Below are 12,272 nucleotides of genomic sequence, written 5' to 3'. Positions count from 1 at the left end.
GACCTGCGCCCTCCCGCCGAGAGCGTCGAGCGGTGGCAGCGGGCAACAGCAGCACGGAAAGCAGATCCTTGCCATTTGTAAGGATACCGGGGCCAAGGGATCGCCACCGGGTCACCACACGCATTGCAAACCGCTTCGGGCTCATTCCTCGTAGTGCTGTAATTGTCCCCGCAGAGGCTCGTTCTGGCGCTCTCTGCAGTGCTCCTTCGGCTCGTCGGTGCCTTCTGAATTCTCACCTTGGCCCGCAAAATGGTTGGGCAAGAGCTTGGTCTTGGTTGGTGTGCTCTACAAATACAATAAATATATCCCGTTTCCTCCTTTAGATCATTAGGTAAAAGAACAAAGAGACCTGTAGCCGAGACACATGGCACCTATTTGTGGTTTTTTTGCTTATTTTGATTTGGATTTTTTGGTTGGCTGGGGTTTTTTTATAATACTAAAGCACAGAATCACAGAATTAGTCAAGTTGGAAGGCCCCCACTGTGGATTATCTGGTCCGGTCTCCCTGCTCAAGCAGGGTCATCCTAGAGCACATGGCACAAGATTGCACCCAGATGGTTCTTAAATATTTCCAGTGAGGGCGATCTCTTGGCAATCTGTTCCAGTGCTCGGTCACGTGCACAATAAAGTTGTTTTTCCTCATATTCCGGTGGAACTTCCTGTGCATCAGTTTCTACCCATTGCCTCTTGTCCTATTGTTTGGCACTGATCATTGGTCTGGTGATAGTTTTGATTATCCATCCAGTTTACCCTCACTCAGTAAAAGTTCACAAAAACCCTTTTCTGTTCCTTATATCATGTGGGATTCGCTTAAAGCTTTAAGACACACATCATCTACTGCTTCTCTCCCACCTACAAGCCTTGTAACCACGTTGTAGAAGGAAATTAGTTTGGTTTGATATGATTTGCTCTTACAATTCCATGAATAGTCCCTATTCAGCTAAGTGGTATTATAGAAATAATTCAGAACTTAGCACTTTCAGGTCATTAGTTTGCAAATATAAAATACTGTGTAGACAGTGTCTTTTGTTGGTATCTGTTGTAATATGTAATGGACCAGAGGATTTTACATCAGTTTAAAGTGTTATTATGATAAACATTTCCTCTCTTCCACAGCAGAATTTTCATCATTTCAAATGTTGCTTTTTAAATTGTATTAAAGTCTCTAATCAAGCATTTTACTAAACCCCACCATTTCCAAAGGCATATTCCAGTGCTCAGCTACAACACATAAATTACAATGCTAATTTTTTTTTCCCTATCCTTGAAGTGATTCTCATTCAACCTACATTTTTGATGTACCCACATGAGCGTATTTTGCATAACTAACACAGACACCTGAAGAGGTCAAATCATTTCCCAATAATTTGCCATACTGTCAAACCAAACCGGAAAAGAATACGGAAAACTAACAAGCCACTTTGTTTTGAAACTGTTACATAGATGTGCCTCCAGGGCTTTTTTTCACTGCCTCTGGAAACTATGTTACTTTTTGCATTGCAGGAAATTTGCATAATTGTTTTTCTACCTTGAGCAGTTGGAGGCAGTGTTAAAGTGCAAAGTACTGTGCATGTCACGTCAACGGAATCGGTACTGCGGGATCACGGGTAGGCTCACACTTGAGATATGCTTCCCTTCAAAGTCTTTCCAAAGAAAGGAGCATGGCGAAAATGTATGATACACTTCTTCATTTTGAGAATTGCTCCAACACTGATGAGAATAATACTCAAATATTTTTGTGAGGTTTTGTAAAGCTGATCTAGCACAAGCTAAAATGGAGCTAACAATCCTCAATAGTTTTAATTTTAATAATTTCTTTTAGCACTGGTTTGTTAACTACCCTGTTAGTAGGGTAGCTAACATGGCAGTAGGTTGTATTGAACATGAGTATGAAAAGTAGTATTTGGCCATTAGAAAGGGAATCAATTTGCTCGCCAATATAGCAGACTTTTCCAAAATGCCTTGACTTTAGTGGAATACACTGCAGTTTGACTGAGTAGTGTTTCTATCTCTACTAATTGTGAAGACAGTTTTATGGATTGTACACTTCTCACAATAGCTCTTGGCTTCCTATTTAAATTTTAACACTTGAGAATATTGTTCTATGTTGTTTGCCTGATGTATTATTGCAGTCCACATACAGTGGTAAAATATGAGTCTAGGAAAATGCAACCAAAAATTAACAAAATTTTTACTGCCAGACGTGAGTCTTGATGGAAACTACAGGAAATCTCAGCATCTTTCAGAAAATTCCACTTTGGACTTTTCAAAAGTTTAACAAAATGAAAGACACAATATTTAATTTTAATGCAAATTGATAACGTATTCTCTAAGTAAATGTAGGAAAATGTTTCATAGACTCTAAATTACTATTCAGCCTGAACAATAACAGGATAAAAATAGAACTGATTTTTGTCTGAAATTAGATTGTCTTATGTTTAAATACATTCTTTCTCTACCCAAAATCAATTAAGGGTATCCAGGTATAGCTAGGAAAGATTTCTTGCCAAAATAACTCCACAATTTAAAAATAAAATAACATTTGAAAAATGATTTGGTAGATAATTAGGTTGGTTTGTGTGCAGTAGGATGTAAGTAGCTAAAAAAAGAAAAAAAAAAAGAAAAAAAGAAAAAGAGTATCCATTCTCATTTCTGGGTGTCTGCACAGTACCACATTAATAATACAGTAACTGCAAACTCTTTCTCATATAAGCCATTTATTTCAGTCACAATTTGAACTAGAAATTATATTAAAGAATGGCAAAAGAAAGATTCTTCACAACCAAGGAGTCATTTTAGCTTCATGACCAGGCCTGCAATCTTTGGCCACAGAGGTATATACCACTGCATACTAGGATGAGCATGTGTGGCATAGGACTCTCAGATTCTGGGGTTTTTCCCCCAGCTGGTTGGCCAGCCCACACCTGTAAGATAAATAAGGTTAAAAATGATGCTTTTTATCTTTTTTTGTCACGTGGTGATAATTACTTGGTCTTGGGCTCTGCCCTGGCTAATGAGCCTCGAGCTCTTAGCATTACCTCTTGGCTCAGCCCTTGCACTGTGTCTCAGGACAGCTGCCACTTCTTCCCTTTGGCAGCTCTGAGACCATGCTAGAGCTGCTCTCGTGCTCTTGCCAAAACAGCATTCTTCTGTGGGGCTGACAAACTATATCAGGCTGCAAAATAATCCAAGACAAAATGCCTACCAGTGTGAGTTCTTTGTTTTATCTTTGCTATGCTCCTCGTGGAAGTTAAAGCAACTTTCAGGTTGCTTTATTTAATGCTGAGTCACAGATCTGCTCTTACACAGACCAGCATCAGCTTGGCAGAGCTTGTACTCAGGGGCACAGTGGCATACCTGGGGGTAACTGCAGGCATATATGAGGGAAATCCTTCTGTGTTCGATATTACCTCTCTGTCATTCACTGGAATGTCTCTTCCAAAGTCTTTTTCCTGCTAGGCTTAGACATCAAGGTCAACATCACTGATATGGAGGCAGTTATGCCCACTTGTTGCAAAGTAAATTTGGCTCAAGGGATTTTAACAGATTCTGATTTCAAATATCCATTCAAAACAAGGCTGGTTTACATGAGTTTTCATATAGAATATTACCTTGTTTAAGGAGAAATTTGTTTATTATATATGGCAGTACTTGAAAATGCAACACATTTAACAAGCACAAAGAAAACACACAAGAAACAGTAACAATTTATTAATTTTTCTTTATCATGTGTATTAGTATTTCCAATAAATATAAGCCCACATAAGTAGCTTCATCCAGTGTGAAAGCTTTGCCAAATCTTAAACTGAAAAATAAATTGTTTGCTTTCATTCAGTTTCACTAAATGAGGAAGAAGGTCTCGAAGAATTGAGACCGATTTAGTTTGTATATTGCTTTCCTGTGGAATTTTAAACAGTGCAGTCCTTCACAGTCAAGAAGAGATGAAAACCTTATTTAGATTGTCACTAGACTCTTCTGAAGTCAGTCATCAAGTTCTTCAGGTTAATACTGCTTTCTATAGTAACAGCAACATCACAGTGAAAATGCAGCTTATATTACAGCAATTTTTCCAACCTTAAGGAAGTGGTGCAGAAAATTAAAGGATTTATTTTGTTGAATATGATCTTCTGTAACAAAGCCACATAATTTTTCTTAGGTACTTTACATATATAGGTATTCCTTGCATGAATGGAATTAACACAAATTAACAGTATTTCCATACCTGAAGATAAAAACAAAGGTTTTGAAACTATTCCTAATCTCTGCCATATATTTTACAAACGTTGAAGGAAGACTGGTATTTTCTTTCTTTTCTTCTTTCCTATCTTTTTTTTTTTCAGTAATGGAAATAAATTGCAATTTTAAGAGTCTTAGGGGCAAAAAGAGTCCTGTTGCTTTAGACATTGTACAAATATGGAATAAAAAAGATGCTGACTGTCCTAAAAGCTTCAGTAAACAATTTGACACTATGGATCTGAGTCACAATGACATTCATAGTTTCAGTTTCTGAAATTATTTTAATTCTGCTCTTCATTCATTTTTCTCAGTAACAAACTTGTTTTACAGGAAGCATTTTTGTTAACATCAGAACACTGAGCCTAAACAAGTTTTATGTAGCAAATTAATCTTACTTGATCAACGATGCTGATTGAAACATTACACCAATTTTTACTGGGTTTTGTGTTTCGTAATTATTTTTAAAATCTGGTTAATGTTCTAAACCAGTTCAGTTTTGCTCCGTAGCGATTCAATACTTGTCTCATAAATCCCTGCAGTAGCAGTGCAAGGTTTTTCAGAAGGCACCAATAAACTTTGGGTGTGTATGGACCACTTACACAATTGTGACAACATTACACAATTATAGCAACCTGCTCCAGAGGTTGGTGTGCAAGGACCAATCTCAGCTGAAAATAACTGTGATCAAAGAACACTTCTTGTGTCAGTGCACCCTGTATGAAGCACTGTCATGTAGAACTGTGGGGCGCTCTATCACTGTGAAGCTGGAGCACTGATCCTTGGAACACAATCCTCTGGTTAATCCTCAGCTGTGAATATAAGTAACTCTTCAAGGTTTTACACTGAGCCAGAGGTTCTTAACTGGTTCTTAGCTGCTGTTTTCAGAACATTTTTCTTAGTGAGCAAGCCCTGGCCAAAACTATGCCAGAGAGTAAAGATGAGCTGCAATGGCCAAGAATATTTCTTGGTATTGATTCTTAGTACAAATGTAGCTTAGACGTTCACCTGCAACTAAGCTGAGTCATTCTCCAAGCTTCAGAGTACCTTAGTTAGATCTGTGTTTTCTGCAACAGGAGCTAAAATTTGTCATATTTGTGCTGGAATTTATTTATGGGCACCAAAATGAAGGATCTTTTAATCTGGATGTGGTCCTCACTGGGACTGTTACCATGAAGACATGATTATTTTTTGTCCTATGGGCAACAGAGTATCCAAGGAAAGATTAAACATCTGTAATTGATATTAAAACATCCCAAGTTACGGAGTAATTGTTTTATTCTGTTAATCATAAAAATATAAGCCTCCAGCAGTTCCAAGAATTATCTATGAAATAAAAAGCTCTTTGAGAAAAAGTTATACCAAATACTATTTTTCTATTCTTTTATAACATAAAATATTGGAGATAAAATGTTTTGCTTCCACTCTGTAGCAGCAATTTAGCATCTTTTGTAAAAGAAAAACTGTGACTTTTGGCAGCTTAAAAAAACCATAAACCAATCAAAAAATATGTGAAAAATCCTATCATTGCAATGTTTCTGATGTATCTAATAATACATTAGTAGTATCATCCTAAATGAGTTCAGAAACATGCATTTAAAAAATTGGTGCTTTGAGAAAGTGTGAAAATTAAAAACTAAAAAACAATTTTTGACACTGCTCTTTGAAACATGTTAATCTACACTGGAAGTCATAGCAGGAAGCCACATCATTTCTTGACATGTTTATTATCTTATTTGACTCCATGAATATTCATTAGAATTTACAATCTTTTATTATTTAGCTCACTGTATTAAATATTTGCTTTTCGCCCCCCCCAAGATGACCTTCTATGTGGGTTAAAATAATGAAAGGATTATATATATATATAAAAACTACTGTATTACTGAAACAAACCATCAAAAACCAAAGGCTGATGGTAAATGAAAGTCTTATAGTTGCCATTTGTTCTAAGGGAAATGAGTTCCCAAAATATAATTTTAAGAAAAGCCCATAGATCAACATCGCTGTACCAGTATATGATGCTGTACTATGGCAAAGTAAGGTACCAATTTGTGTTGTAATGCAATATTCTTTCATCAAAGGGAATAAAATGCCAAAATCTGTCAGCCCTGCTTGGCTCACTGTGCTCTGGCAATCTTGTTGAACTATGCTGCGGAAGAGGTTGCTGTGTTCTGGAAACAACAGCTCCAAAAACCGATAAATGGCAGACCAAGCATATAATTAGGGCCTCCGCAAACTCACAAGTTTTATCATGATGCATGGCAAATAGCACTTGGGATGACTTCAGAGATTTGCCATTCAGAGAATTTCCTAATGACCTATCATTTGTGTGCATGCTTCCCTGACTAGCTAAGGATCAGTATGCCTGAGGGGAAAAAGTGATAGGAGCTGTGACTCAAGGAGAAAGCTTTTGGCCTGAAGATGTGGTGAGTTTTACTTTGAAAGTCATCCATATAAATGCAAAAAAATGACATGCAGCCTTATTATGCCTGCATACTCAACAGTAACTGGAGGCAAGGAGTCCTCCAGGTACAGAGAGAATAATAAATTACTCTCATTTATCTCACTGTTTGTGAAAGGAACAGAAAAAGCCACATCTCATTTCACGTCCATTTTTAATAACATGAGGCTTTATGCCAATACTCTGATGTTACACATGGCATCTATTGAAAACATGGAAGCTCAAGTTTCAGCTCCTAGAATATATTGATGCATTTTTGTCTATAGCAACATCCTCGTCATATTATCATCAAAATTTCTCACTGAAGATGAAAAAAAATGGGATTAAGTAATACATCCACATTCTGTAGTACTAATTGCTATTGCAAAAGTGTTTATAAGGTGAAGAGAGCAGTGATGCAGCAGTACTTGGGGAGGAAAACAGACTTTAATTCTTTTACATGGCGGGGTAGAGGAGTATCCACCTTGGATGCAGCAGACCAACCCTGATGGTAGGAAAATAAAGAATGTAGGAGCTGTGCTCCATTGTTCCTGTTCTAAATACCTGCTCCATCAGGAGGAACCCAGTTTGCAATACCCATCTACATCAGCCAGGCATGGGTTAGCTCAGGGGCTTGAAGCAAACCAGACCCCCACCTGCCAGAGCAGCACCAGGCTCTGAACTCATGGATGGTCAGCAGCTCCACATAGAGCACAAGCTGAAGCTGACTTTGGTCAAGGGTGGCCCTACCGAGCTTGCTCAGGGATGGCAAACAGCCTGTACAGCTGCTGACTGTCATTGAGCTCTGTTACTCCTGCCCCGTTTGCTCCAGGCCCTCTGACCATAAGGTTATCCTTTTTTAGCTTGGTGCTCGGTGCTTCTTCTCTCAACACTGAGTCAGTACTGTCCTACACCCAAGTTGTTTTCATGTGCTCCTGCTCTGTGGAACCCAGATCCCAAACTCAGGAGACCAGGGAAGCAAGTATATTTGGATACACCTGCAGGGATCAACCTGGATCTGGCAATACCATTCCTAATGGTAAAGCAGAAAACTGCTGACCTTTGAGGGACTCCTCATGGAGTCAGCTTCATGACTCTGTACAGCCTGCCTCTGAATTCCAGAATTAAGACTGTGGTATTGAAACTCAGAGTTGGCTCTGCACAAGAAAGAGCATGTGGGCATATGGGATTAGCTCAATCCCGTGAAAAAAAAATAAACATATTGCTTCTAACCAGTCCACCGTGTTACGGTGAGTCCCCCTGGTACATGCGGCAGGTAGGCCACTCCCACTGCCCTGTTGATTCCACTGGAGCATGACACAGCAGTCCTTTTAACATTAATGCCTGTCAATCATACAGACAAAGATCTGGTTCAGGAGACACCCAAGCAGGAAAAAATAGAGTAGCTAAACGTCACAGGCAAATGAACATGCCCAGCACCCAACAAGAAACTGACTAATAGTGTTCTTACTTCCTTTAGGCAATTGCAGTAAGCAAGCAGATTGTGTGTCTTTTATCTGGCTACTTTTTTTTCCTCTAATAGAGCCAAATTTCTGCTTCTCACAATAAAAAACAGTAATTGTATCTGACACAGCTTTCACACTAAATCTGGGGTTTTTCAGAAATGTAATTAACTTTTGATTGCTATAACACATTTCAGTGTCTGTTTTGTACTTGTATGAAGGACTAAACAAAACCCTAATCTATTTTTAACAGTGTATTAAATTTTTGTTGCTTTCTTTAAACACAGATAAAATCAACTACTCAAATCACAGACCTGTACTTCCACAACAGGAATACCAGCCTTCACTGCTAAAAATTCTGACATTTGTGGGGACTCTATAAATTGGCTCTGCTGGAAGAGCTGAAAAGGTGGACCAACTCTGATGCTACAGAAGTGGAGCTGAAGAAGCCATGACCTACCTCAGAGGTATGGTGCAAAGCACAAAGATAAAAACCACAGTACCATCTTCCTCTCAATCATCTTACCCCAGAAGTCTACAATAGTTCTTTCAAATGCTAAACAGACCTGAGGGGCAGTTTGGAAGGCAAAGTGGATGATAGTCTTCAGTCTACGTCTTCTCTGGAAGAGGTGTTTCTGGTAGCTCTGCACAAGCATTGTGCAATAATTGTGGTCTTTGACTGACAGGACTGCTCATTTTTGCTGTCTGACTTCTACTAGGGAAATTCTTCATGCCCTCTTTGCTTTTCTTATTTAAATACCTCTGGAGGAAGGAGGATGATGGTTGGGAGGCAGACATACCCCTGACCTCTGGACAGTACTTTGAATAAGTGGGTACTAAACACAGTCATCATAACGTGTCTTAGACTGTAAAATTGTTCTAACACCACCAGCTAATCCTCTCTGCACCCACACCACTGTTGAGCAGTACCTTGTCTCTTCCAGTTAATCAGCATTTCAGCTAACATTTCTGAGGCTGCAGTAAACTAAACTGGGTCTTGAACTAGACTGAGAAATAGGCTACAAAAAATAATCACCAAATACAAGAACCAGAGAACCAATTTGTGCTATTTGTGATAAGGCAAGTAGCTCAAAAAGAGAAACAAAATAAGTAAACTGGGAGAAAAAGAGAAGAAAAAGAGGTCATCCTCCAACAGAAAGCGAAGGGCTTGACTCAGTTCAAGATGTACGATCATCACTTCAAAAACAAATCCCACTAACATTCTGAGTTGTCCAGTGACAGGTTAAACATCTTGGACTGAAGATATGCAATATCTTTTTTGATTTCTTTGAGGGATTGACCTGTTGTTTCAACATGGCCAAATTAAAATTGTGTTTTACTTGAACATCAATCCCAGTTTACAAATTATTTTGGGGAAATATCTTTACCTTGTGATGGAAATTTGCAATTCATTGTTGCAAATTCCACTTTCCAGGCCATTCTCTGATGATGAGTCTTTTTACAGCAATCTTTAACAGCTGGCACAAAGACATCCATTGGTTCTGTCTCACCCTTCACACCAGTTGTGGCCCCAACCCATTATTCTTTACTAAATGATTCTAAGTGATTGAACTTTTTTGGTTTGGTTGTTTTGGTTTTTTTTAAATCTGTATGCATGGGAAGAGGTCCAAATTTGGCAATGGAGAAAGCAAGTGTTGAAATCTAATTCTTTACTTGGCACTCTGGCGCCTTTCAGGTACGTATATCTCAAAAGAGGTAGTTCTACCAAGATATACCCCTTGCCAGCAACCTATTTTGTGTCTTTGCTATCTAAGTGCCACTGAAGCTTTGTATAGTTTCTCTTCAAAACAGGTAAGGGCAACTCTGTCGATGTGATAGCTGCATGAAAGACCACCGATCATGTTTCAGACGCCATAGACAAAGGAAAAACATCCCAGATACATCTTGTCCCTTCAAAGGTCCAGTCAACTCCTGCCCCTACCAAATGGTATGCAACACCAAACTTAATAGCAATAACAACAAAAACCCCCCCAAACCATCCGTAGGCCTAGAAGAATTCAACCACTTGAGATCATTTTGGTACTGAAAGACAAGGAGAAAGCCAAGTCCCTGCACAGGCAGAGCTTCCAGCATCCACCCACCTCTTGACAAAAGGATTTGTTCCAAATATGCATAGATTCACAGAACCGCAGTATACGCTAAGTTGGAAGGGACCCACCAGGATCTTCAAGTCTAACTCCTGGCCCTGCACAGGACACCTCAAGAATCACACCATGCACCTGAGAGCGTTGCCCAAACACTTCCTGAACTCAGACACACGACCATTCCCACCGCTGCAATTTGTGACACTGCCATCTGCCCCTCTGAAAGAGAAATTATCTGAAAATAACCAGAAATGTCTACCTACTTTCAGATCCAGTGACAACAAGCAGAGAAGATACAGGAAATACTCTGGGACACCTGTCAATTCCAAAACATACACAAGAATGGCTTTATATAGTACTTGATAGAAATACCAATATATTTTATGCATGGTTATATTCTTTAGATGTCAGGAGGTGTTTTTTTCTATATAAAACCCACAGTCAAATCCAAATCCATACCTAAAATTTATCCAACAAATTTACTATCATTCTTTGGCATAACAAGAGAGGCCCTTAATCTAACAATAGGCCAGTAAGATTGAAGAAATTCAAGGTACAACAGAATTATTTGGCTTCCTAAGGAAAATACAATATAATTCCACCAAGAATCCATAAACAATGATGTCATACTAATTTTTCTATGCAATGTTTCACAGGCATTTGTATTGAAACTTGCGCATGAATAAATGTTCTCCATCATATCCTGGTATAAATAATGGCACAGTACCAAGTAACAATCAATATCTTTATATATTAATATCCCTCTATAATGTGCTTATTATAATTTGCTCAGACTGTAGCAAAATTCATTTTCCTTAACAATCAATTTATATCACAAATATATATGGAAAACCCTCTCGTTTTAAATGTATTTCTACTTCATTAAACTCTTCTCAATGAGTCTGGGGATATAGATTTCAAGTAAACGAACAGAAGGTATTTTAAATAAAATTAGCAGAGTTTAAATAAAAACATCTTGTATTTTACAATACCCTACAGCTAGCAAAAATTAGCTACTTCATACACTAACCACCTAGTGCAATTTCCTGTTCTTCCATGAAGGTTTGCTTTGAGAAGAGTAACCTTATTGAACACGCATCGAGAATCTTCTTTTAAAATGACAAACAGAACCCAAATATATTCCTATGTGTAACACTGACTATTCAGAAGTACATATTGGCCCTTGCTGTTCAATGGGGATCATTGGTAATCTTACTCTATTATTGAGTCCAGGTACTAAAATTCAGCTTCTTACTCACACTACTATATATTAGTTTTTTTATTTTTAAACACAGTTGTAAAAATAAAATCTTCGGACATAAAATGAATTTGGAGAGAGATACTGAATTCTGCATCATTCTATCCTGACTTCAGTGAAGGCAGTATTGTTCAAAACTTTTCTCTGTTAGAATTCACAAATGGGAGAAAGACACAACTCTTCCAGTTTTGGAGCTGTTCAAGGAGTATCAGGGTATGTAGCCAAAAACCTGCAAGATAATAAAAGAACCACTTGCAATACTTTTAACTTTTGCCATTAGCAGTGGGATCTCATTTCGAAACTATGCACTTCTTTTTCCCGAATGATTTGGATCACTAGCTATCCAGATCCCTTTTAACTGCGTTTTGTGTTCCCTCTGCTCCAATGCAGTATCACTGAAGAGAAATGCTCCAACTTGGTAAGACTGACCTCAGCAACCTGAAACACAAACTAAGTAATGAACAAAAGAAATAACAAGCTATATTCAGATTTTCTTTTTTTCGTGCATAAACTATCCAGCATACTGCTCTTATCACACGCATGTAACATTTCCCCACCAGAAGACAAAAAGAGCTTTCATTTCCCATCAAACTAAGAAACCGAAGCCCGCTTCCTGCTAGCTATCAGGGCATCGGTAAGTAGAGCTGTAGAAACACTTTGTTTAATTCTGTTCCAAACTTTGTATTCAGCCCCCTCCATAAAGAGGTCAGATCAGAAGCGCTGTTTTAACATATGCACAAGGTTCCCCCCGTCACGCTCCCCGCCGCCCG

General features: G+C 38.4%; 1 protein-coding gene across 1 annotated transcript in view; it reads left to right on the top strand.

The window, feature by feature from the left end:
- Nucleotides 1-8,590: 8,590 nt before the first annotated feature.
- Nucleotides 8,591-12,272, top strand: part of DTD2 (D-tyrosyl-tRNA deacylase 2 (putative)) — a 14,974-nt gene continuing 11,292 nt past the window's right edge. The window contains exon 1 of the mRNA XM_017741636.1: nucleotides 8,591-8,606. Coding sequence (XP_017597125.1) covers nucleotides 8,591-8,606 — 16 coding nt within the window. The remainder of the gene's footprint in view (nucleotides 8,607-12,272) is intronic.

Source organism: Corvus brachyrhynchos, unplaced genomic scaffold, assembly GCF_000691975.1.
Source record: "Corvus brachyrhynchos isolate BGI_N302 unplaced genomic scaffold, ASM69197v1 scaffold115, whole genome shotgun sequence".
NCBI classification, from domain to species: Eukaryota; Metazoa; Chordata; class Aves; order Passeriformes; family Corvidae; genus Corvus; species Corvus brachyrhynchos.
The sequence above is the reverse complement of the archived record's forward strand: the minus strand, read 5'-3'. Positions and strand labels throughout refer to the sequence as shown.